The sequence below is a fragment of the Tachyglossus aculeatus genome, chromosome 15 (genome assembly GCF_015852505.1).
Source record: "Tachyglossus aculeatus isolate mTacAcu1 chromosome 15, mTacAcu1.pri, whole genome shotgun sequence".
NCBI lineage: Eukaryota > Metazoa > Chordata > Mammalia > Monotremata > Tachyglossidae > Tachyglossus > Tachyglossus aculeatus.
In genome coordinates, this window is record NC_052080.1 from 18116628 (window position 1) to 18140239 (window position 23612).

Sequence of the window (23612 nt, forward strand, 5' to 3'; positions counted from 1 at the left end):
CTGCACACAGTAAGTGCTCAATAAATACAATCGAATGAGTGATTGATTGGTTTATTGTTATTTTGTACTGTCCTAAGCATTTAGGACAGTGCTCTGAACTTAATAAGTGCTCAATAAATACAATCGAATGGATGAATGATTGAGGTTGGATTAGAACTCCCAACTCCCAGTCCTGTGCTCCTTCCATTAGGACACACTGCTTCTCCAGTGCTTAAGCACAATGTTTGGAACATAGCATGCAAATATCACCAGAGCTACTAACAAGAAGCAAAAATTGACTGAATTAGGCCTCCCCTCCCTCCACCAGCCAGGAGGCGAGGAGGAAGGTGCGGGAGACAACCTGGGAGCAAGTCGGGAGAGGAGGCAGCCAGCTGGAAAATCACAAATCGGCCCTTGGGCGACACCCGAGGAGAGACCGACCAGCTTTTGGAGAGAAACAAAGTCTCCGGAAAGAGTGTAGGGCATCAGGGCAGTGGTGGAGGGAGATTGACCTTGATGGAGAAATGTCTCGTCACTTTTCACCTCTGCCACGCTGCCCCTCTGTCTCCGGCGAGGGTAGAGGGGAAATGCCCACCCAGCTGTCGAGAAAGGGTTGGACGGTGATGGTAGGCCCTGTGAGGACACTTCCTTGGCCTGTCCAAGACAACCCCACTGACCAGGTCCCCAGCTCCGGGGTCACAGCCGAATAATCAGCAATCCAGGAACATCTGGCAGGGCTCAGTAACCAGCTGCCCAGGAGCTCGGAGCCAGGCCTGAGCCCTGCCAGGGAAGTTGATGATTATCTGCCCATTAAAACCCTTTTAGTGTCTTTTGAATACTCCCGTGGTACTTCCGCATCTCCAGATTACCCTCCAAAATCACCTCTCCCTCACCCTCGGTATTAATTAGTTCTTATGCTAAATGGTAATCGAGGGGGCAAGAATCAAAGATGCTTCAATCCCAATTTCACCCACCTGTCCATGGCTTCCGTTCTAGCCTTGAGGGAAAGTGACACGTCCTAGAATTCTGAAGTTTTGCTATATTACCAGAGCTCTTTTTTTTTTCTTTTAATGGTATCTGTTAAGCGCTTACTCTGTGCCAGGCACTGTAATACGTGCTGGGGTAGATACAAGCTAATCAGTTTGGACCAAGTCCGTGTCCCACATGGAGTTCACAGTCTTAATCTCCATTTTACAGATGAGGTAACTGAGGCCCATAGAAGTGAAGTGATTCGTCCAAGGTCACACAGCAGAGAAGTGGCTACCTGGTTTCATGGATGAAGCATGGGCCTACTACTACTACTATTACTACTGATAATAATAATCATAGTTGTGGTATTTCTTAAGCATTTACTATGTTCCAGGCACTAAGAGCTGGGGTGGATATTCATTCAGTTTAATCATATTTATTGAGTGCTTACTGTGTGCAGAGCACTGTACTAAGAGCTTAGACACAGTCCCTGTCACATGTGGGGCTCACAGTCTCAATCCCCATTTTACAGGTGAGGTAACTGGGGAACAGAGAAATAAATTGACTTTCCCATGGCCACACAGCCGACAAGTGGTGGAGCTGGGATTAGAACCCATGACCTTCTGACGCCCAGGCCCAGGCTCTATCCACTGCAACCTGGGTTCTAATCCTGGTTCCTCCACCTTTCTGCTATTTAATAGTAATAATAATAATAATGGCATTTATTAAGCACTTACTATGTGCAAAGCACTGTTTTAAGTGCTGGGGAGGTCACAAGGTGATCAGGTTGTCCCACGGGGCTCACAGTCTTAATCCCCATTTTACAGTTGAACTTGACTTGGGGCATGTCACTTCACTTCCCTGTGCCTCAGTTACCACATCTGTAAAACAAGGAGCCCCACGTGGGACAGGGACTTTGTCCAACCTGATTAGCCTATATCTATCCAGCACTTAGTACAGTGCCTGGTGCATAGTAAGCAATCAATAAATACCATCATTATTAGTCATTATTTTTCTCTGGGCCTCAGTTCCCTCATCTGTCAAATGGGGATTAAGACTGTGAGCCCCATGGGGGACAGGGACTGTGTCCAACCTGATTTGCTTGTCTCCACCTCAGTGTGTAGTACCGTGCCTGGCAAATAGTAAGCACTTAACAGATACCATTATTATTATTATTATTTTTAAAAAGGGAGGGCAGAGCCAGGATTAGAACCCGGGTCCTCCGATTCCCAGGCCTATGCTGTTTCCACTAGGCCATGCTGCTTCTGGATCCTGGTTCCGTCCTCCGTGTCCTGGGAGACTTCCATTCCCAGCAACCTCACTCCCTGATCCCAGCTCCTATCATCCCGCATTAGTCCCAAGGTCAGTGAGATTGAAGCCGGATGGAGTCCTTGAGGTGGGGACTTGTTGAACCCGTGATCTTTTGGGCTTTGCAGCTGGGCCGGCGGGCGGTGAGCATGGATGGGACTTAATTAAGCCCTCTCGACTGTAAGCTAACTGCAGGCAGGGAATGTATCTGCTTATTGTTCTATTACACCTCTCCCAAGTGCTTAGTACAGTGCTGTGCACACAGTAAGTACTTAGTAAATACGATTGAATGAATCAGCTGAGCACCTCCCACAGCTCCTAATAATACTAATAATGATGGTATTTGTTAAGCGCTTACTATGTGCCAAGCACTGTTCTAAGCACTGGGGTAGATACAAGGTCATCAGGTTGTCCCTCATGGCGCTCACAGTCTTCATCCCCATTTTACAGATGAGGTGACTGGGGCACAGAGAAGTTAAGTGACTGGCCCAAAGTCACACAGCTGACAAATGGCAGAGCCGGGTTTAGAACTCACGACCTCTGACTCCCAAGCCCGGGTTCTTTCCACTGAGCCAACCTGCTCATTGTGGGCAGGGCACGTGTCCGCTAATTCTGTTGGAGTGGACTCTCCCAAGCGTTTAGTACAGGGCTCTTCACATAGCGCTTGATAAATACCATTGATAAGTTGAATCCAGTGGAGAAATAGCATGACATAGTGGATAGAGCATGGGACTGAGAGTCAGAAAGTCACGGGTCTAATTCCGGTTCCACCACTTGTCTGCTGTGTGAGCTTGGACAAGTCACTTGACTTCTCTGTGTCTCTGTTCTCTCATCTGTAAAATGGGGATTGAGGCTGTGAGCCCCACGTGGGACGGGAACTGTGTCCAATGCAATTTGCTTGTCTCCACCCCAGCACTTAGTACAGTGCCTGGCACATAGTAAGCATTTAACAAATACCACAATTATTATTATCAGTGGCAGTCTAGGGATTAGAACCTAGGTCTTCTGACTCTCAGGCTCACGCCCTTTTTTTAATGGCATTTATTAAGCACTTACTATGTGCAAAGCACTGTTCTAAACTCTGGGGAGGTTACAAGGTGATCAGGTTGTCCCACGGGGGGGCTCACAGCCTTAATCCCCATTTTACAGATGAGGTAACTAAGGCACAGAGAAGTTAAGTGACTTGCCCAAAATCACACAGTTGACAATTGGCAGAGTTGGGATTTGAACCCGTGACCTCTGACTCCAAAGCCTCTTTCCACTGAGCCACGCTGCTTCCCTGAGAAGAAGGCAGCTTATACAAGGGGAAAAGGGCAGAGGGAGAAGAGGAAGCAAACACAAGAGTGTGGTGTGCATGGGAACGCACACACCTAGCAGGGAAGGAGTAGAGATAGAAAAGGAAGCAGTGTGACTTGGAAAGAGCATGGGCTTGGGAATCACAGATCATGGGTTCACATCCCGGCTCTGCCGCTTGTCAGCTGTGTGACTTTGGGCAAGTCACCGAACTTTTCTGTGCCTGTTACGTCGTATGTAAAATGGGGATTAAGATTGTGAGCCCCATGTGGGACGAGTTGATTAGCTTGTATCTACCCCAGTGCTTGGCACATAGTAAGCGCTTAACAAATACTATTACATATATATAAAGCATGCACAAGAGTGTGGTGTGCATGGGAACGCACAGACACCCACAGACACACACTCCTGTAGCAGGGAAGGAGTAGAGAAAGAAGAGGAAACAACCACAAGCGCGTGATATGCACGGGAACACACACACACCTGGCTACTCATTTGCCTTACAGTTATCTTGGAATTTTCCTTCCCCCGGCTCCATTCTCTCCCCCCATAATTATTCATTTCCCACTCTGCTGTCCAGACCTAGCGCCCACCACGGCTCGTTCGCCTCAGGTGCCCGGGACACTGCAGAAAATCGTTCCGATCCTTTGAGTGCCGTGGCAGATCGGAGCGGGAACCAAATTAAAACAAACCACTAAAAGCCTCCACAGAAATCAAGGCTCAGGGAACAAAGCCTCTTCCCTGATTCGCTTCATCACTGCCGGGCAAGGCCGTGCCGAGGAATTGATTGGCTTTTTCTTCCGGGCAATTTTCTCCCTCTCTGAGTGTGGGGGGCTGGACCAGGAGGGAAGGGAGGCTAGTTTAGTGACCTTTAGTTAGACGAGCTGGAAGAAGCAGCTATTTAATTGGTCCTCCTGGGGGGACATCCATAACAATCCTGAAGAGTCAGGGAGGTGGAGATAGCTTGGGCCGGGGTGTCCCCTGAGAGGATTGGGGGGGCTTCCCCATGCATGACACCAGATCCCACTATGGGTGTCCATAGGATTCCAGTACCCCTTTTCTTAGGACCAAAGCACTTACTACAGTGCTTTGCACACAAGAAGTGCTCAATAAATACAATCGAATGCATTTTCTGTCCTGATGCTAATGGTGTAAGAGAGTGGGTTGGGGAGGAGGCCATATACAAAGTGCAAATAATAATAAGCAGTTACTCTGTGTCAAGCACCGTTTTAAGCGCTGGGGAAGATGCAAGTTAGGTCAGACACAGTCCCTGGCCCACATGAGTCACATTGTAAGTAGGAGAGAAGCAGTGGGGCCTAGTAACGGTAATAATAATATTGGCATTTGTTAATCGCTTACTATATGCCAAGCACTGTTCTAAGTGCTGAGCACTGTTCTAAGTAGATAGAGCATGGGCCTGGGAGACAGAAGGACCTGGGTTGTAATTCCAGCTCCACCACTTGTCTGTTGTGCGACCTTGGGCAAGTCACCCCTGGACCTCAGTAACTTCATCTGGAAAATGGGGGTGAAGATTGTGAGCCCCACATGGGACAGAGACTGTGTCCAACTGATTACACTGTATTTACCCCAGTGGTTAGAACAGGGCCTGGCACATAATGATGAACAAATACCATGAAAAGGGAGGGAGAAAGAGTATTTTACCAAGGCACAGAGAAGTGAAGTGATTCGCCGAAGGTCACACAGCAGGCAAGCGGCAGAGTCAGGATTAGAACCCAGGTCCTTCTGACTCCTGGGCCTGTGCTCTCTCCACTAGGCCACGCTGCTTCCCATGCCAGTCGTGTCTGAGGGAGAGTTTCAGAGGATGCGTGTAAGTGTCCCACAGACGCCTCACTGTGTGAACACCACTATACGTGCTTCTCTGCTCCCGTGATTTATTAGCGAGGACAATGCAAGGAGAGTCTGCCCATTATTTCTTCTGTCCGCATCAGCTCCTGACAGCTTAGTGGAATTGAAATATCTTATTTAATGCGAGTAAGAATCATTTTAAATATCAGCTGTGACATTCAAGGACTAGGACCCAAAAAAGCCATTTGTGTTTTTCCCTGTGTGAGTGTGAAGATGCCACATTTGTTAGCTTAGTTTTCTCCCCGATCTCCTCTCATCTTTGGACATCCAATTGTCTGGCTCTTCTCCCTGCCTTCCTTCTCCCTCCCTCCTCACCAGGCCCACTTCTCACCCCCAAGGCAAGTAGATCTGACCCGGCAGGGGCCTGTATGGATAAAGGTAGGAAAATGGGGATGAAGATTGTGAACCCCCAATGGTACAGACACTGTGTCCAACTGATTACACTGTTTTTACCGCAGTGGTTAGAACAGTGCCTGGCACATAGTGATGAACAAATACCATAAAAAAGGAGGGAGAAAGGGTATTTTACCGAGGCACAGAGAAGTGAAGTGATTCGCCCAAGGTCACACAACAGGCAAGTGGCAGAGTCAGGATTAGAACCCAGGTCCTTCTGACTCTGGCAGGGGGTGGGGGTTGAAGCAGGGAGAAGGGTCTGGGATGGGGCTGTTTTCTCCATTTCCCCCCTTCCTCTCCACCCAATGCATGACTGGAGCCAGGGGGCCAAAAGCACTGGGCTGAAGTGTCTGCTTCTTAATAATAATAATTATAATTGTGGTATTTGTTAAGTGCTTACTATGTGCCAGGCACTGTACTAAGAGCTGGAGTGGATACAAGCAAATCATGTTGGACACAGGCCCTGTCTCATGTGGAGCTCACAGCCTCAATCCCCATTTTACAGATGAGGTAACTGACACTTAAAGAAGTGAAGTGACTTGCCCAAGGTCACGCAGCAGATCAGTGGTGAAGCCGGGATTAGAACCCATATCCTTCTAACTCCCAGGCCTGTGCTCTGTTCACTGCACCATGCTACTTCTCGCCATCGCTCCCTCAGCCTGCTCCTTCTGACTGGCTTCATGCAGTCAGTTAGTTGTATTTATTGAGCGCTTCCTGTATGCGGAGCACTGTATTAAGCGTATGGGAGGGTACAGTATAACAATGAAACAGATACATTCCCTGCCCATTCCAAAGGAGCCCAGAGTTTAGCAGGGTTCGCTGAAGCTGGGTCAATCAATCAATCAAGGGCAGTTATTGAGCACCTACTGTGTGCAGAGCACTGTTCTAATAATGATGATGATAATAATATAATAATGATAATAATAATAATGGCATTTATTAAGCGCTTACTATGTGCAAAGCACTGTTCTAAGCGCTGGGGAAGTTACAAGGTGATCAGGTTGTCCCATGGGGGCACACAGTCTTAATCCCCATTTTACAGATGAGGGAACTGAGGCACAGAGAAGTTAAGTGACTTGCCCAAAGTCACACAGCTGACAAGCGGTGGAGTCGGGGTTTGAACCCATGACCTCTGACTCCAAAGCCCGGGCTCTTTGCCCTGAGCCACGCTGCTTCTCATGATAGCATTTATTAAGCACTTACTGTGTGCAAAGCACTGTTCTAAGCGCTGGGGAGGTTACAAGGTGATCAGGTTGTCCCATGGGGTGGGGGGGCTCACAGTCTTCATCCCCATTTTACAGATGAGGGAACTGAGGCCCAGAGAAGTGAAGTGAGTTGCCCAAAGTCACACAGCTGGCGCTTAGCAGAGAACAATGCAACAGAACTGGCAGGTGAATGGCTAATGCTCCTATAGTAGTAGCAGTAGTATAGTGATGTATTTATTTAGTGCCTATTAAGTGCTTGGAAGCACAATGGAAGCCTAAGATATTTCCCCGGCATACAAGTAGGGAACTTACCTTCTACCTTTCTTCCTTCTCCACCTTTCTCTCTCTTTTCTCCCACCTCCATCATCAATTTCCACACCTCCTCCCCAGTCCACTGACTTCCTGCTTTCCCCTCTCATCCGCTACCAGCCCCTCAGACCAGAGGCAAGTGAGCATGTGGCCCGCAAGAGCAGAGGTTTCTGAAAAAGAGCTGGGGAGATGCAAAGAGCCCAGGAGGGATGGGTGTGGGGGTGGCCATCAGTTTACTCCCCACTCTTGTCTTCGTTTAGAAGCAGGATTCGGGGAATCCCTCAGCAGACCAACGGATTGGTTGGAGGGGCCCACGGGGTGGGGTGTCTCAGTGGGTCCCCTGGATTGGGAGAACAATCGGTTTCTCTCTCCGTTGCTCTCATCGTGCCAGATGAAAACCCGGCTTCATCAGAGCCAGCCCTCCCTCCCCTGAATTGCAATTCGGGTTGAGTGCTACGGCTTGGCAGTGAAAGGGAGGCAGGAGATGGACCTGTGACTTGAAATAACTTTGCCTATGGAGCCATAAATAGGCCACGGAGACAGCGGAAAGGGGAGAGGGGGAGTCGGGCCCAGAGAGAGGAGCGAGCCAGAGAGGAGAAAACAGGAAACGGAGGAGAGGTAGGATCCTCCCATGACCCCACATCTGCGGACCAAGGCCCTCTAGACTGTAAGCTTGTTGTGGGCAGGGGAATGTGTCTGTTTATTGTTGTATTGTACTATCCTAAGTGCTTAGTACAGTGCTCTGCGCTCAGTAAGAGCTCAGTAAATTGGCTGATTGAAGGCTGAGGGGAGAAAAGGAACAGATAGAGAAGGATGAGGAGAAGGAGTGTGGCCTAGTAAAGGGAGAATGGAACTGGGTTGTAATCCCACTGTTGCCACTTGCCTGCTGTGTGTCCCTGGGCAAGTCATTTCATTTTACTGGCCCTCGGTTTCCTCATCTGTAAAATAAGGATTCACAATCTTAAGTAGGAGGGAGAACAGGGATTGAATCCCCCATTTTACAGTTGAGGAAACTGAGGCACAGGCAGAGAGATCACGCAGCTGTGAGCCCATTGTTGGGTAGGGACCGTCTCTATATGTTGCCAACTTGTACTTCCCAAGAGCTTAGTACAGTGGTCTGCACACAGTAGGCGCTCAATAAATACGATTGAACGAATGAATGAAGTGGTAGAGCCGGGATTAGAACCCAGACACCTCTGGTTCCCAGACCCGTGCTTTATCCACTAGGCCAAACTGCTTCTCAATAATAATAATAACTGTGGTATTTGTTAAGTACTTACTATGTAGATACAAGATGATCAGTGTAGTTAAAAGATGATCAAGTCCCTCCTGGGGCTCATAGTCTAGAGAGGAAGTACAATAGGTACTGAATCCCCATTTTGCAGATGAGGGAACTGAAGCCCAGAGAAGTGAAGCGACTCACCCAAGGTCACACAGCAGTCCAGTAGCAGAGCAGGGATTAGAACCCAGGTCCTTCTGACTCCCGGGCCCAGACTCTTTCCACAAGGCCACGTTGTGAATATGATAGCTAATCTGGGTTATCATTATTACTCTCGCCCCTCAGTTGCCCCTGTCCCAGCATGCCCAGAATCGTGGCATCAACTTACTCTTCTGCCATTTTATCCCCCCTCAGGTACATGATCACTTCCCTGGACCGCACCCACGCCGGCTTCTACCGCTGCATCGTACGGAACCGGATGGGGACCCTACTGCAACGTCAGACTGAGGTCCAGGTGGCCTGTAAGTAGATGCCCAGAATCCAGGAAAGGGGACTGGAGAGGTCTACTCATCCATCCCCATGACTCTGGTGAAATTTAAGCCATTCTAGTCTGACACCTCTCAATATGAGCCTAGGACCTGGGTTCTAATTCTGCCACTTACCTGCTGTGTAATCTTGGGCAAGTAATAATGATGTTGATAATAGTAATAATAATAATGGTATTTGCTAAGCGCTTACTATGTGTCAAGCACTGTTCTAAGCATGGGGTAGATACAAGCTAATCCGGTTGGACACAGTCCCTGTCCCACATGGGGCTCAGTCTTAATCCCCATTTTAAAGTTGAGATAACCGAGGCTCAGAGAAGTGAAATGACTTGCCCAAGGTTGCACAGCAGACAAGTGGAAGAGCTGGGCTGAGAATCCAGGTCCTTCTCACTCCCAGGCCCATGCTGTAGCCATTAATCACTTCACTTCTCCGTGTCTCAGTTTCCTCATCTGCAAAGTGGGGTTTCAGTCCTTGTTCTTCCTCCTCCTAAGACTGTGAGCCTCATGTGGGACCTGGTTATCTTGTATCTACCCCTTTGCTTAGTACAGTACCTGGCACAGAGTGAGACCTGAACAAATACCACAATTATTATTGTTATTGTTATTAGTATCATTACATTTTCTTAACCCGCCTCCCCACGGAGGACACTTTTCCAACTTTCTGTGTCATGCATTCCAGTTTCTAATGAGCTTCCTTGTAAGGAAGTTTTCCTACTGTCTCCTACAGTTCAAATTCATTTCCTCAGTGGACCTAGAACAGCTGGTGACTATCAATAAATCAATCAGTGGTAGTTATTGAGCACTTGCAGAGTGCAGAACACTGTACTAAGCATTTGTGAGTGTCCAGTATAACCTTCCTCTACTTCCTCTGCCCAGACTTGGAGATGAGTTTTCCACATCCTACTGCCTCCTAGTCTTCCCTCCTCCAGGATGCAAAATCCCAAATCCTATAGTCTGTCCTTTTAGGGTCCCCCTCCTCCCCTCTCCCTTTGTCCCTGAGTCTCCCAGTGTGGCCAAGGCCACCACCTGCACCCAGAATCTTCTCTGCTTCACTATCCAGCTAAGCAACATCCTAAAACCTATGGGTGTATGGTGCTGGCAGATTCTGGGGATTTAGCAAGGCAAGGAAGATCCAGTGCAGTGGAGAAGAAGGGGCCTGCCCACTTGGGAATAATAATAAATAATAATAATTATTATTATTATTATTATTATTGTCATGTTTTTAAGTGCTTACTATGCGTCAAACACTCTACTAAACACTGGGGTAGATACAAGCTAATCAGATTGAAAACAGTCCCTGTCCCACATGGGACTCACAGACTTAATCCCCATTTTACAGATGAGGGAATTGAGGCATACGGGTCAAGTGACTTGCCCCAGGTCACACAGCAGACATGTGGAGGAGCTGCGATTAAAACCCAGGTTTTTCTGACTCCGAGGCCCGAAGAAAAACTGGGGGAGACAGAGGGCAAGGGGAGGAGAGGAGATGAAGAAAGGAGGTTAGCAGCAACTTTGTCATTCATGGAGATTTCTTCATATTTACTGAAAAGCACTTTTCAGGATGGATTAGGAAAGGAATGGTGGCTCTGGGACAGGGCAGCGAGCGCTATCTGAACTGGGGCAGGGAGGTGAACACTGTCTGAACCGGAGCAGAACAGTGAGCTCTGGCTGAACCGAGGCAGAGAGGCGAGCACTGTCTGAACAGCGGCAGGGAGGCGAACATTGTCTGAACCCGGGCAGGGTGGTGAGCATTGTCTTAATTATCTGCAGGGGGTCCAAACTCTCATAGTTGTTCTCTGCCCTTTCCTCTCCCCAGACCAAAAACTTGCCTGGAATATCAACAAGAGAGCGGAAGCTTCCCTTTGAGGAAAAAAAGAGCTAGACAAATCCCAAATAAGGCAAACAGTGTTTATAATAATTACAGAAAACAACTGTAGTCATAAACGGAGGGTGGCTTCTATGCCATCAATCGGCTCTGAAGGCAAAGCGAGTCTTCTTCCAGGCTGGGAAAAGCCCAGAATTAACGTGATGGATCCCACTCTGATGTCAGACTCGGTTGGTTCCTGCCAAGCCAAGCTGAGACGCATCTAATGAGTGGAGATCGCCTGGCAGGGAGATGGGAAAGTTGAGGAGGGAGAGGCTGAAGAGAGAGACAGAAGGAAAGGGAGACAGAGAGAGAAAGGAGAGAAGAAAGATGGGAGAGAGAGGAGAGAGAGACAATGAGGAAGAGAGGGAGGGAGAGAGAGTAGCAGCGTGACTCAGTGAAAAGAGCACGGGCTGGGGAGCCAGAGGTCATGGGTTCAAATCCCAGCTCCGCCACTTGTCAGCTGTGTAACTTTGGGCAAGTCACTTAACATCTCTGTGCCTCAGTTACCTCATCTGTAAAAAATAGGGATTAAGATTGTGAGCCCCACATGGGACAACCTGATCACCTTGTATCCTCTCCAGCACTTAGAACAGTGCTTTGCACATAGTAAGCACTTAACAGATACCAAAATTATTATTATTATTATTATTATTCGCAGCCCTGAATCCCCTCCTCTATTGGCTCCCCCCACCACAAAGACTACTGGGAGAAATTCAGGCACCAGGATGAATTTGGCCACTCCAAATTCATCCTCCATCAATCAGTGGATTTACTGAGCACTTATAGCGTGCAGAGCGCTGTACTAAGTGCTTGGGAGAGTCCAATACACCAGAGTTCATAGATGGTGACCCAGCTGCTCCCCCTCTCCTCAACAACACCCCATCTCGCCCGGCATTGACTCCACAACCACTTGGCCTCCGTGGCGAAGGAGGAAGAAAGCAGTCAGCTTCCAGGCCCGGTGCCACCGGCCTGTGGCTGGCTCTGACGGGGACCACATTTGTCAGCGTGCAGTGTGGAGCAGAGCCCGTGTCATTCCCCGAGAATAGCTGAAACCATTTCCACAAGCTGTTTCCAATGCCATTACAAAGCTAGGTGCTTGAGGCTCCTGAGAAGAGAAGAAGGAGGTGGAGGAGAAGGGAGATGAGAAGGGGGAAAAGAGGAAAGAGAAGAAGGAGAAAAAGAAGGAGAGGTAGGACAATTAGGAGGAACGTCAACCTTGAGGGAGAAAACCTTCTAGACCCTAAGCTCATTGTAGGCAGGGATTGCGTCTACCAATTCTGCTGGATTGGACTCCCCCAAGCGCCTAGTACAGTGCTCCACACACAATAAGTGCTCAATAAATACCAATGACTGATTGGTGGATGGATTGATTGACCTCTGTGAGTAAGAGCAGTCAGCATGCCACCACAAAGAGCCACCTTGGCCCTGGCATTAACCCATTCCCACCATCAGCAGCCGGCCCTCCCTCAGAGTGGCTGATAATAATAATAATAATAGTGATGATATTTCTTAAGTGCTTACTATGTGCAAAACACTGTTCTAAGCACTGGGGAGGTTACAAGGTGATCAGGTTGTCCCACGGGGGGGCTCACAGTTTTAATCCCCATTATACAGATGAGGTTAACTGAGGCCCAGAGAAGTTAAGTGACTTGCCCAAAGTCATACAGCTGACAGTTGGTGGAGCTGGGATTGAACCCATAACCTCTGACTCCAAAGCCCGGGCTCTTTCCACTGAGCCTGATCTGCTGGTGTTTCTGGCTGGCCTGATACCGAGAGAGTTGGACAGGCTTTCAGTAGTCTTTCCTGGCGCACAATTAAAATGTCTACGGCCACGGCATTTGTTAAAAAAAAACACAAAACTATCTCAAGCCTATATATGGCATCGTCAGAGATGCTGGGAGTTTGTGAGAGTGGAGAATGAGCCCCTACAGCTGTGGAGAAAGCCAATTCATCCTAACAAATGAAGATTTTCGAACCACTGTCTTCAGGCTAATAACAGGAAGCCCCCCGGGGCTGGAGGGCAGAACACCTAAGTCCCCGCCCCAAATCATCAGGGGCAACCATAGAAGAGCCTTACCACTGGCTCCTTGACTCAGTTTCCCCTTTCCAGAAGTGTCTTCTCTCCAACCCCCTGCCAGATCAGTTCAACTATTTGGGCTTTGTATCTCTGTATCTGTGGCAATGGTGTTTATTGTGTGCGTGCCGTGAAGACAGCACCATACTAGGTGCTTACTTTGGACAGAGCACTAAGTAGGCAGAGCACTGTGTTGGGTAGGTACTGTGGGCAGAGCACTGAACGAGGTCTTCAGGGGAATAAAAAGGACAGAGAAATAAGAATAATAATAATAACTATGGTACTTTTTAAGCACTTACTATGTGTCAAGCACTGTTCTAAGCGCTGGGGTAGAAACAAGTTAATCCCATTGGACATAGTCTGTGTCCCACATGGGACTCACACTCTTAAACTCTTAATCCCCATTTTGCAGATGAGGTAGCTGAGGCACAGAGAAGTGAAGTGATTTGTCCAAGGTCATACAGCAGACAAGTGGCAGAGCCAGGATTAGAACCCAGGTCCTGCTGATTCATGTTTTGGATATTTGACCCAGGGAGAATGGAGGTAGCTAAAAGGAGCTAATTCCTCCCTAGGAATAATTAGAGTCAATCAATCAATCGGATTTATTGAGCACGTATTGTGTGCAGGACACTGTACTAAGCACTTGGGAGAGTACAACACAACAATATAAAAGACACATTTCCTGCCCACAACAAGTTTACTGTCTAGAACTGGCAGCATGGCCTAGTGCAAACACCCAAGGGTCAGGAGACCTGGGTTCCCCTGCCACTTGCCTGCTGGGTGACCTTGGACAAGTCACTTCACTTCCCTGGGCCTCCATGTCCTCATCTATAAAATGCGGCTTTTTCCTGGATCTTAGATCATGTGTGGGACAGGGACCGTGTGACCTGTTTATTTTCTGGTTAGTGCAGTGCTTGCTTGGCACCTAGTAAAGCTTTAATTATCGTAACTCCGATTAGGGTCTCTCCCAGGACAGTGTGAGATGCTTCTCCCCGTGTTTGGTGTAGTAACAAGGTCATGGAGTGCACATGGAGAGGGGGCCTGGCCTAGTGGAGATTATTAATCATATTTACTGAGCACTTACTTTGTGCAAAGCACTGTACTAAGTGCTTGGTTAGAACACAGACCTGGGAATCAGAAGGATTGTCTTCTGACCTTAGGCCAGTCACTTAACATTTCTACGCCTCAGGTCCTTCATCTGACAGAGAAGCAGCATGGCTCAGTGAAAAGAGCCCGGGCTTGGGAGTCAGAGGTCATGGGTTTGAATCCCGGCTCTGCAACTTGTCAGTTGTGTGGTCTTGGGAAAGCCACTTAACATCTCTGGGCCTCAGTTACCTCATATGTAAAATGGGGATTAAGACTGTGAGCCCCACGTGGGACAACCTGATCACCTTGTAACCCCCCCAGCGCTTAGAACAGTGCTTCGCACATAGTAAGTGCTTAAAAAATGCCATAAAAAAATGGGTATTAAGACTGTGAATCCTATGTGAGACAAGGACTGTGTCTGACCTAATTAACTTGTATCTACTCCAGCATGCAATAAGCACTTAACAAAGACCATAAAAAGAAAGAAAAAAAAATGTCCTCATCTATAAAATGGAGTTCTTTCCCTGTAAGTTCTGTGTGGGACAGGGATTATGTGACCCAATTATTTTCCGCTTAGTGCAGTGCTTGCCTGGCACCTAGTAAAGCTTTAATAATCGTAACTCTGATTAGCATCCCTCCAAGGACAGTGTGAGATTCTTCATCCCGGGTTTGGTGTAGAGCAACCTGGTTCTTTGCCACTTTTCTCGACTACATGAAGCTTCAAACTCCTTGAGAAAGAGTTGTATTTGTTTATTAAGATCTCTGTGTCCTGGACCAAGGCCAGCTGATACTTTTTTGCAACAATAGTAAAGGTCCTTGAAAAATTGAAACCCTGGGACCTCGGAGAGATGAATTCTTCCCACCCCCGTCTGAGGGGATGTGGGATTGTTTGTGATGGGCAGCCCTGGAGGTCTGTGGGGAACAGGTTGTGGGAGAGAAGGAGGAGCCAAGCTAGGGGGCCGTGGCATGTGCTCTCAATAATAATAATAATGATGATGCTTCATTCAATCATATTTATTGAGCGCTTACTGTGTGCAGAGCACTGTACTAAGCGCTTGAGAAGTACAAGTTGGCAAAATAGAGATGGTCCCTACCCAACAATGGGCTTTGTATTATCATTATCACTATATTATGGTATTCGTTAAACACTTACTTTGTGCCAGGCACTGTATTAAACACTGCAGTGGATATCAGTAAATCAGGTTGGACACAGTCTCTGGCCCTCATGGGGCTCACAGTCTTAATCCTCATTTGACAGATGAGGTAATTGAGACACAGAGAAACAAAGTGACTTGCCCAAGGTAATAGTAATAATAATGATATTTGTTAAGCGATTTCTATGTGTCAAGCACTTTTCTAAGCGATGAGGCAGAGACAAAATAATCAGGTTGGACACGGTCCCTGGCCTACATGGGGCTCACAGTCTAACTAGGAGAGAGAACAGGTATGGAATCCCTATTTTTCAGGTGAAGAAACTGAGGCAGACAGAAGTGAAAGGAGTTGCCCAAGGTCCCACAGCAGGCAAGTGTCAGAGCCAGTCAGTCAGTTGTATTTTTGAGCACTTACTGTTTGCAGAACACTGTCTTAAGTGCTTGGGAGGGTACAATTCAACAATATAACAGACACATTCCCTGCCCATAACGAGCTTACAATCTAGAGGGGGAGACAGACATTAATAGAAATGAATAAAGTGACAGATCTGTACATAAGTGCTGTGGGGCTGGGGCTGGGGGTGAATAGAGGGAGCAAGTCAGGGCAGTGCAGAAGGGAGTGGGAGAAGAAAAAAGGAGGGTTTAGTCAGGGAAGGGCCTTCAGTAAGTCTTTGAAGAGGGGGAGAGGAATTGTCTGTCAGATATGAGGAGGCAGAGCATTCCAGGACAAAGGCAGGAGGGAACTGAGGCTCAGAGAAGTGAAGTGACCTGCCCAAGGTCACACAGCAGATGAGTGGCAGAGTCACCGTTGGAATCCAGGCTTAGAACCCCAAAACCAGGCTTCTGGGGAGCATAGCCTCCCTCCCGGTAGGCATCCCCCGCCCCACTACCCGATGAGTGATAGCCAATCAAGACTCTAATGAGAAATTAATAAGGCAGCTGTGCTAACAACTAATGATAATGGCAAAGTCGTTAAAAAAAGATTCTTTACATGTTTTTAATTACAGCAATTAAGGGAAGTCAATAAAACATCTCCCCCTCCCCACCACCAGCCCCCAAACTCCACCCGGCTCATTTTAAGTTGGTCGGGTGGGATTGCATGGCGGATCAGTTGTGGACTTAGCTGAGAATCCAGCCTCTTCCCTGCCACTCTCCCACCTCCAGGCGGTGGTTTCCCCATCCCACCCTCCTCTCCCCACCCCCCATCGGACCTCCTGAAACGTGGGTTGGGCAGGGGCCTTCCCATTGGGGTGGGACTTTTGGGGAGCTTCCCCTCTCCCGTTTCCAGAATGGGCCTCCTCAGGGTGGTGGTCCTGGCAAGGGTCTTAAACCTGAGTCTTCCTCCCCCAGCCGTCTACCTGTGTGGCTCCCTGGGCAGGGCTTGGGTGGAGAACGAGGCCCAGCTGTTCACAGAGCCATTTCAGCCTGGCATCTGCCCATGCCCCTTCCCGCCTCACAGGAAGCCACCCTGATGGTCACCCCCGAATGCAGGGCTTCTTGGCGTCTAGTCCCCCGACTGCTCATCATACCAGATGCCAGGCTTTCTCCCCCCCGAATGCCCACCGTTTGTTGTGCCAGGCTCCCCTCTGCCATCCCCTCCTGCCCCCGACCCCGGTCCCACATGCAGTTTTCCCCTTCAGACATGGGCAGCTTTGAGGACAGCGAGAAGCATCAGAGCGTGTCTCACGGAGAAGCCGCCGTGATCCGCGCCCCCCGCATCGCCAGTTTCCCCCGCCCGCAGGTCACCTGGTTCCGTGATGGTCGCAAGATTCCACCCAGCAGCCGCATGTGAGTACTGGACCACGGGCCGCGGAGGGGCCTCCGGGAGCCAGCAGGTATTCCATGGGCGAGGCCCAGTTGGCAGAGGGTAGACACGGGGCCTGACCTCTCTTGGCAAGGCCCTGCCCAACCCCGATCTGTGCAGAAGCGGGCACCATCAAGCGGGAGTGGAAAAAACTCCAGGACAACAAAGGGGATGGGAAGCGGAAACCAATCCAGTATTTATTGAGTTCTTATTGTGTGCAGAACACTGTACTGAGCGCCCAGGAGAGTACCATATGACAGAGTTTGTAGACACAATCCCTGCCCACAAGGAACTTTCAGTCTAAATCCATTCGGAGAAGCTGAGGGAAGCTGTCTGTCCTGAGAGGAATCTAGAGCAGAGATGAGCAAAGAGAAGCAGCATGGCACAATGGAAAGAGCGGGCTTTGGAGTCAGAGGTCATGGGTTCAAATCCCGGCTCCACCAATTGTCAGCTGTGTGACTTTGGGCAAGCCACTTCACTTCTCTGGGCCTCAGTTACCGCATCTGTAAAATGGGGATTAAGACTGTGAGCCCCCCCCGTGGGACAACCTGATCACGTTGTAACCTCCCCAGCGCTTAGTGCAGTGCTTTGCACATCGTATGTGCTTAATAAATACCATCATTATTATATCACTGTCCCCTAGAGGAGCTTAAATGGCAATCGGCTGGGGCTACCCGGGTGGTGAGGATGTGTTCCCGTGTGTGCTGGGAGCCCAGGGGCTGCAGAGGATGTCCAACCTCCGGGGAGAAGGGGCCGGAAGAGTGGGGCATGGAGGTGAGACATGAGAGCGACGAGGGTGAGGAAAGCTGGAAAATTCATTGCCTTGTGCACTGGCGTTGTCTGTAGAAGCAGTGGAAGTAGTAGAAGCAGCGTGAGCTAGTAGATAGAACACAGTTCTGAAAGTCAGAAGGACCTGAGTTCTAATCCCGCCTTGCCTCTGTATGACCTTGAGCAAGTCGCTTCACTTCTCCGTGCCTCAGTTGCCTCATCTGTAAAAGACTGTGAGCCCCATGTGGGACAGGGTTTGTGTCTAAAGTGATTAACTTGAATCTACACTACCGCTTAGAGTAATGCGTGGCATATAGTAAGTGTTTAACAAGTACTATTACTATTGCCATGTATTTTGTGTGTGTGTGTGTAAGCTTACTGTGGGCAGGGAATGTGTCTATTTATTCTACATTGTACTCTCTCAAGTGCTTAATACAGTGCTCTGTTCATGGTAAGCACTCGAGAAATGAATGAAAGAAGGAATGTGGGTACAGGCATGTGTTGTGTTTTTTAACAGGTAGAGGTGGGGTTTCAGACGGGAATGTTGGTATGCAGGTGACTAAAATTCACTAGCCATGGGGCTGCATATCTGTGTATTTGTCAGGCAGATGTGTGTAAGGGCAAGTTTTGTGGGGGGTTTTTTTAATGGTATTTGTTAAGCACTTATTATGTGCCAGGCTCTGTATTAAGCACAGGGAGAGGTACGAGATTAGCAGATTGGGCATAGCCCCTGTCCCATATAGGGCTCACAGTCTTAACCTCCATTTTACCAGTGAGAGAACTGAGGCACAGAAGAATTAAGTGACTTGCCCAGTCACCCAGTAGAAAAGTGGCAGAGCCCAGATTAACACCCAGGTCCTTCTGACTCCTAGATCTGTACTCTTTCCATTAGACCACACTGCTTCCCTGTGTTTGTGGGCACTTGAACATGTTCCCAGATATTCATGTAGCAGTTAGGATTCCTGGTTTTCCCGGGTTCAACTCTCGGTATGGGAACGATTGATTCATAGAGAAGCAGCATTGCCTAGTGGACAGAACACAGACCTGGGATTCAGAAGGTCATGGGTTTGCATCCCGGCTCTGTCACTTGTCTGCTGTGGGACCTTGGGCAAGTCACTTCACTTCTCTGTGCCTCAATTCCGTCAGCTGTAAAATGGGGATTAAAACTGTGAGCCCCATATGGGACAGGGACTGTGTCCAACCTAATTATCTTATAATTACGCCAGTGCTTAGAACAGTTCCTGGTACATAATAGTACATAGTAAGCACTTAACAAATACTATTATTTTTATTATCATTATTATTATTATGTGTAGCAGCACGGGGGAGGGAGGGAAAGAGGAAGGGTGTATGGTGTGAGAGTGGGGAGTTTACCAAGCTGACCAGGACTACTGCAGGTCACTTTTGTGTCCTCTCCCCGGCCCACTCCAGCCTCTCTCATCCCCCTGCTTCCTCACCCTCGGCTGGCCCACCCTAGCTTCATTCTCCTGCCCTGCTGCATCCCCCTCCAGCCCCCCACCCCAATCCAACTGGATCCTCATCCCGGATCGGCCCAGACCCATCCCGCCGATGGGGTCAGTCGGGGTCAGCAGCAGTGGGACCTAGTGAAGAGAACAAGGATCCGAGACACGGGAGCCCTGGATCCCTGACCCAGGTTTGCCACTAGCTGCAGGATGAGTTACTTTATTATTAATAATAATAATGATTGGGATATTTAAGTGCTTACTGTGTGCCAGGCACTGTACTAAGCGCTGGAGCGGATACAAGTAAATCGGGTTGGACACAATCCGCGTCCCACATGATGTTCACAGCAGCGTGCCTCAGTGGAAAGAGCACGGGCTTTGGAGTCGGAGGTCATGGGTTCAAGTCCCAGCTCCGCCAATTTTCAGCTGTGTGACTTTGGGCAAGTCACTTCACTTCTCTGTGGCTCAGTTACCTCAACTGTAAAATGGGATTGACTGTGAGCCCCCCGTGGGACAACCTGATCACCTTGTAACCTCCCCAGTGCTTAGAACAGTGCTTTGCACATAGTAAGCACTTAATAAATGCCAAAAAAATCCCCATTGTACAAATGAGACAACTACAGCACAGAGAAGTGATGTGACTCACCCCAGGTCACACAGCTGACAAGTGGTGGATTAGAACCCATGACCTTCTGACTCCCAGCCCCGTGCTCTAGCCACTCCACCATGCTGCTTCTCACCACACCAGGCTCTCTGGGCCTCAGTTCGTCTGTCTGCAAAATGGGGCCAGCAGCGCTTGCCTCTCCCTAGAGATGCCAGGAAGAGAATGTGAGATTCATTCATTCAATCATATTTATTGAGCGCTTACTGTGGGCAGAGTGCTTGGGAAGTACAAGTTGGCAACATATAGAGACGGTCCCTGCCCAACAACGGGCTCACAGTCTAGAAGGGGGAGATGGCCGATGGGAAAGCGCTCCGTCGGTTAAAATGATGGTTACTATCATTATAATTCTTCTCTCAGGGTCCAGCGTGCCCTGAGAGGTGGGGCTGAGATTCTGGCCTCAGTCATCCCCTCCAGAGCCCTGAAGAGACTCCAACCATAGTTGCTTCCCCCGGTGCTCCCTGGTTCCCTCCCACAGGCCTGGCCTTCCTTCCCAAGCTCTCCACCAAGCTTCCGCTTCCGAGGGCCATCTCGCTGCTGTGATCTGAGCAGTTACGGAGGATTAATATTCCGAGCAGAGCGGGAAGGTCCCTGGGAGGCAATTCTCGGGTGTCTGTGCACTCGAGATAAATATCTGATGAGCGGTGGGAGCCTGGGGAAGCCGGGGAACGGAAGGGAAGCTCTCTCCCAGATTTAGGGGCTGGGGGCTGGAGTTGCTTGGTATATGGAGATTAGCCATGCCTCCTCCCGCCTCGATTCTGTGTAACCAGCACCGAGACAATCCACTGATCAATTGTACTTACTGTGTGCCGAGTACTGTACTAAGTGCTTGGGAGAGAACGACGCAACAAATAACTGACACATTCCCGGCCCATAATGAGCTTACAGTCCAGAGTGGGAGGCAGACGGTAATATAAATACATGACAGATATGTCCATAAGTGCTGTGGGGCTGGGATGGGGGATGAATAAAGGGAGCAAGTCAGGGAGAGGCAGAAGGGAATGGGAGAAGAGGAACCGAGGGCTTGGTCAGGGAAGGCCTCTTGAAGGAATGAGCTTCCATCTGAACTTTTTTGGCCCTCAAATACCCCTGCAGATAAGAAATCTTTGTCACGTCTGACCTGAACCTCACTTATACTCCTTAGCCTAGCCCCAGGTGGCAGAAGATCTGGGTTCTGATCCTGGCTCTGTCACCTACCTGCTGTGTGACCTTGGGAAAATCAGTTCACTTCTCCATGCCTCAGTTTCCTAATTGGCAAAGTAACAATAATCATGGTATTTGTAAAATGCTCACTATATGCCGAGCACTGCACTGAACACTGCAATAGGTGTAAGATAATCAGGTTCCAGATGGAGCTCACAGTCTGAGTATGAGGGGGAACAGGCATTGAATCCCCAGTTTGCAGATGAGGGAACCGAGACCCAGAGAAGTAAAGTGACTCGCCCAAGGTCACACAGCAGGCAAGTGACAGAGCTGGGATTAGAACCCAGGTCCGTAACTCCCAGGCCCTTGCTCTTTCCACTAGGCCACACTGCTCCCCAAGGAATGTGTGTGAACTCTCCCAGGTCGGGGTTAGAGGGCAAGGGAGAAAGGCACCAGCAGAGATGCTTATTTGTGAGGCCAAACATTCACCTAATGGGAAAATTTGAAGAGAATTCAACTGGATTTGTTCTTGTTAAACCAACATTAAGGATGTTTAACAGCTGTCTCAGGCACATCACATTAAAATCCGGAGATAGACTTGACAAACTAATGGTTTTGTTTGTCATCAGGAAAGTGAATAGAAGAGGGAGGCAGAAAGGGTAAGAAAGGGAGATTATTTTTGTTGGGTTGGTTGTCCCTCTCCTCCCTTCCTCGGCCCCCAAACCACCCCAGTTTTCAGGCCTGGATTGGAGGTGCATAGCCTGGCTGCCTCCCCTAGCAGAGAGGGGCCTTCAGGGAGGTGGAAACCCTGGGTGTTGGGTGGAAAGTCCTCTAGGCGGTAAGCTCGTTGGAGTGTGTCTTTTTATTGTTGTATTGTACTCTCCCAAGCGCTTAGTACAGTGCTCTGCACACTCTAAGTGCTCAGTAAATACAACTGAATGAATGAATATCAGAAACCGAGGGATTGAATCATGAGCCCCCCAGCCCCCTGTAAAATCCCCCTTCCAAAGCCCGAGCTGACAGTGTTTCTCAATCAGTCAGTCAATCGATCAGTGGTATTTGTTGAGCTTAACTGTGCGCAGAGCACTAAGTGCTTGCTGTGTGACCTGGGGCATGTCGGGTAGCAGCATGGTGTAGTGGATAAAGCATGGCCTGGGAGTTGGAAAAGCATCTAATCCCAGCTCTTCCACTTGTCTGCTCTGTGACCTTGGGCAAGTCACTTAACTTCTCTATGCCTCAGTTACCTCATCTGTAAAATGGGGATTGAGACCGTAAGCCCCACATGGGAAAGAGATTGTGTCCAATCTGATTTGCTTGCTTCCCCGGCCCCCCCCACCCCCAGCACTTAGTACAGTGCCTGGCACATATAGCAAGTAGCAAGCCCTTAGCAAATACCGCAATTATTATTATTATTCTCTGTGCCTCAATTTTCCTATTCTCCCTTCTAGTTAGATTATGAGCCCCATATGGGACAGGGACTGTGTCCAACTTAATTTTTATCTACCCCAGCACTTAGAACAGTGTTTGTCATATAGTAAGTGCTTAACAATGCTTAAAGTGCTGGGACAGTACAATAGAGTTAGTAGACACTATTATTATTATTATTATTGTATTTAAGGGCTACTAATAAATGATTATCATTAATAGTAATGACACTATCCCTGCCTTTAAGGAGCTCACAATCTACTGTGCTGCACAGAGCACTGTACTTAGCACTTGGGAGAGGGCCACCGTTAGTTGACAGGATCGATCAGTCAAGACAATCTATCAATTAATGGTATTAATTGAGTGCTTACCATGGGTTGACCACTGTACTAAGCACTTGGGAGAGTACAATAGGACAGAATTAGCAGACAGGATCCCTGCCTATAACGAGCTTACAGTCTTTCATTCCAGCGTATTTATTTATTGAGCTCTTACTGTGTGCAGAGCAGTCTACTAAGCGCTTGGGAAGTACAAGTTGGCAACGTATAGAGATGGTCCTTACCCAACAGTGGCTCACAGTCTAGAAGGGGGAGACAGAGAACAAAACAAAACATATTAACAAAATAAAATAAGTAGAGTAAATATGTACAAGTAAAATAAATAAATAAATAAATAGAGTAATAAATACGTACAAACATATATACATATGTACAGGTGCTGTGGGGAAGGGAAGGAGGTAAAGCGGGGGGGATTGAGGGGGGAGGAGGGGAGCACTTAATAAATAAGATTGAATGAATGAATGAATGAGATCATTTCACAGTCCAAGTGGCTCACAACATAAGGGAAGAGACATATAAGGAAAGAGGAATCAAAAATATAATCAATCAGTCAATGATGCTTGTTGAGCACTTACTATGTGCTCAAGAGATTGGGACAGTTAAATAGAGTTGGTTAGATGCATTCCCATCCATAAGGAATAAAATACAAAGATGATGATGAACAGGAGAGAAGCAGCTGAATTTTAGGCTTCTCATAGTTCAGACCAGCTGCCCGAGAAGTCAAAGCAGCTGTCATGCTTGGGTCA

General features: G+C 48.5%; 1 protein-coding gene across 1 annotated transcript in view; it reads left to right on the forward strand.

Moving 5' to 3' along the window:
- The window catches only part of SDK2 (sidekick cell adhesion molecule 2), a 188550-nt gene that overhangs the window by 77183 nt on the left and 87755 nt on the right, over positions 1-23612 (forward strand). The window contains exons 3-4 of the mRNA XM_038757461.1: positions 8956-9062; positions 16905-17052. Coding sequence (XP_038613389.1) covers positions 8956-9062; positions 16905-17052 — 255 coding nt within the window. The remainder of the gene's footprint in view (positions 1-8955; positions 9063-16904; positions 17053-23612) is intronic.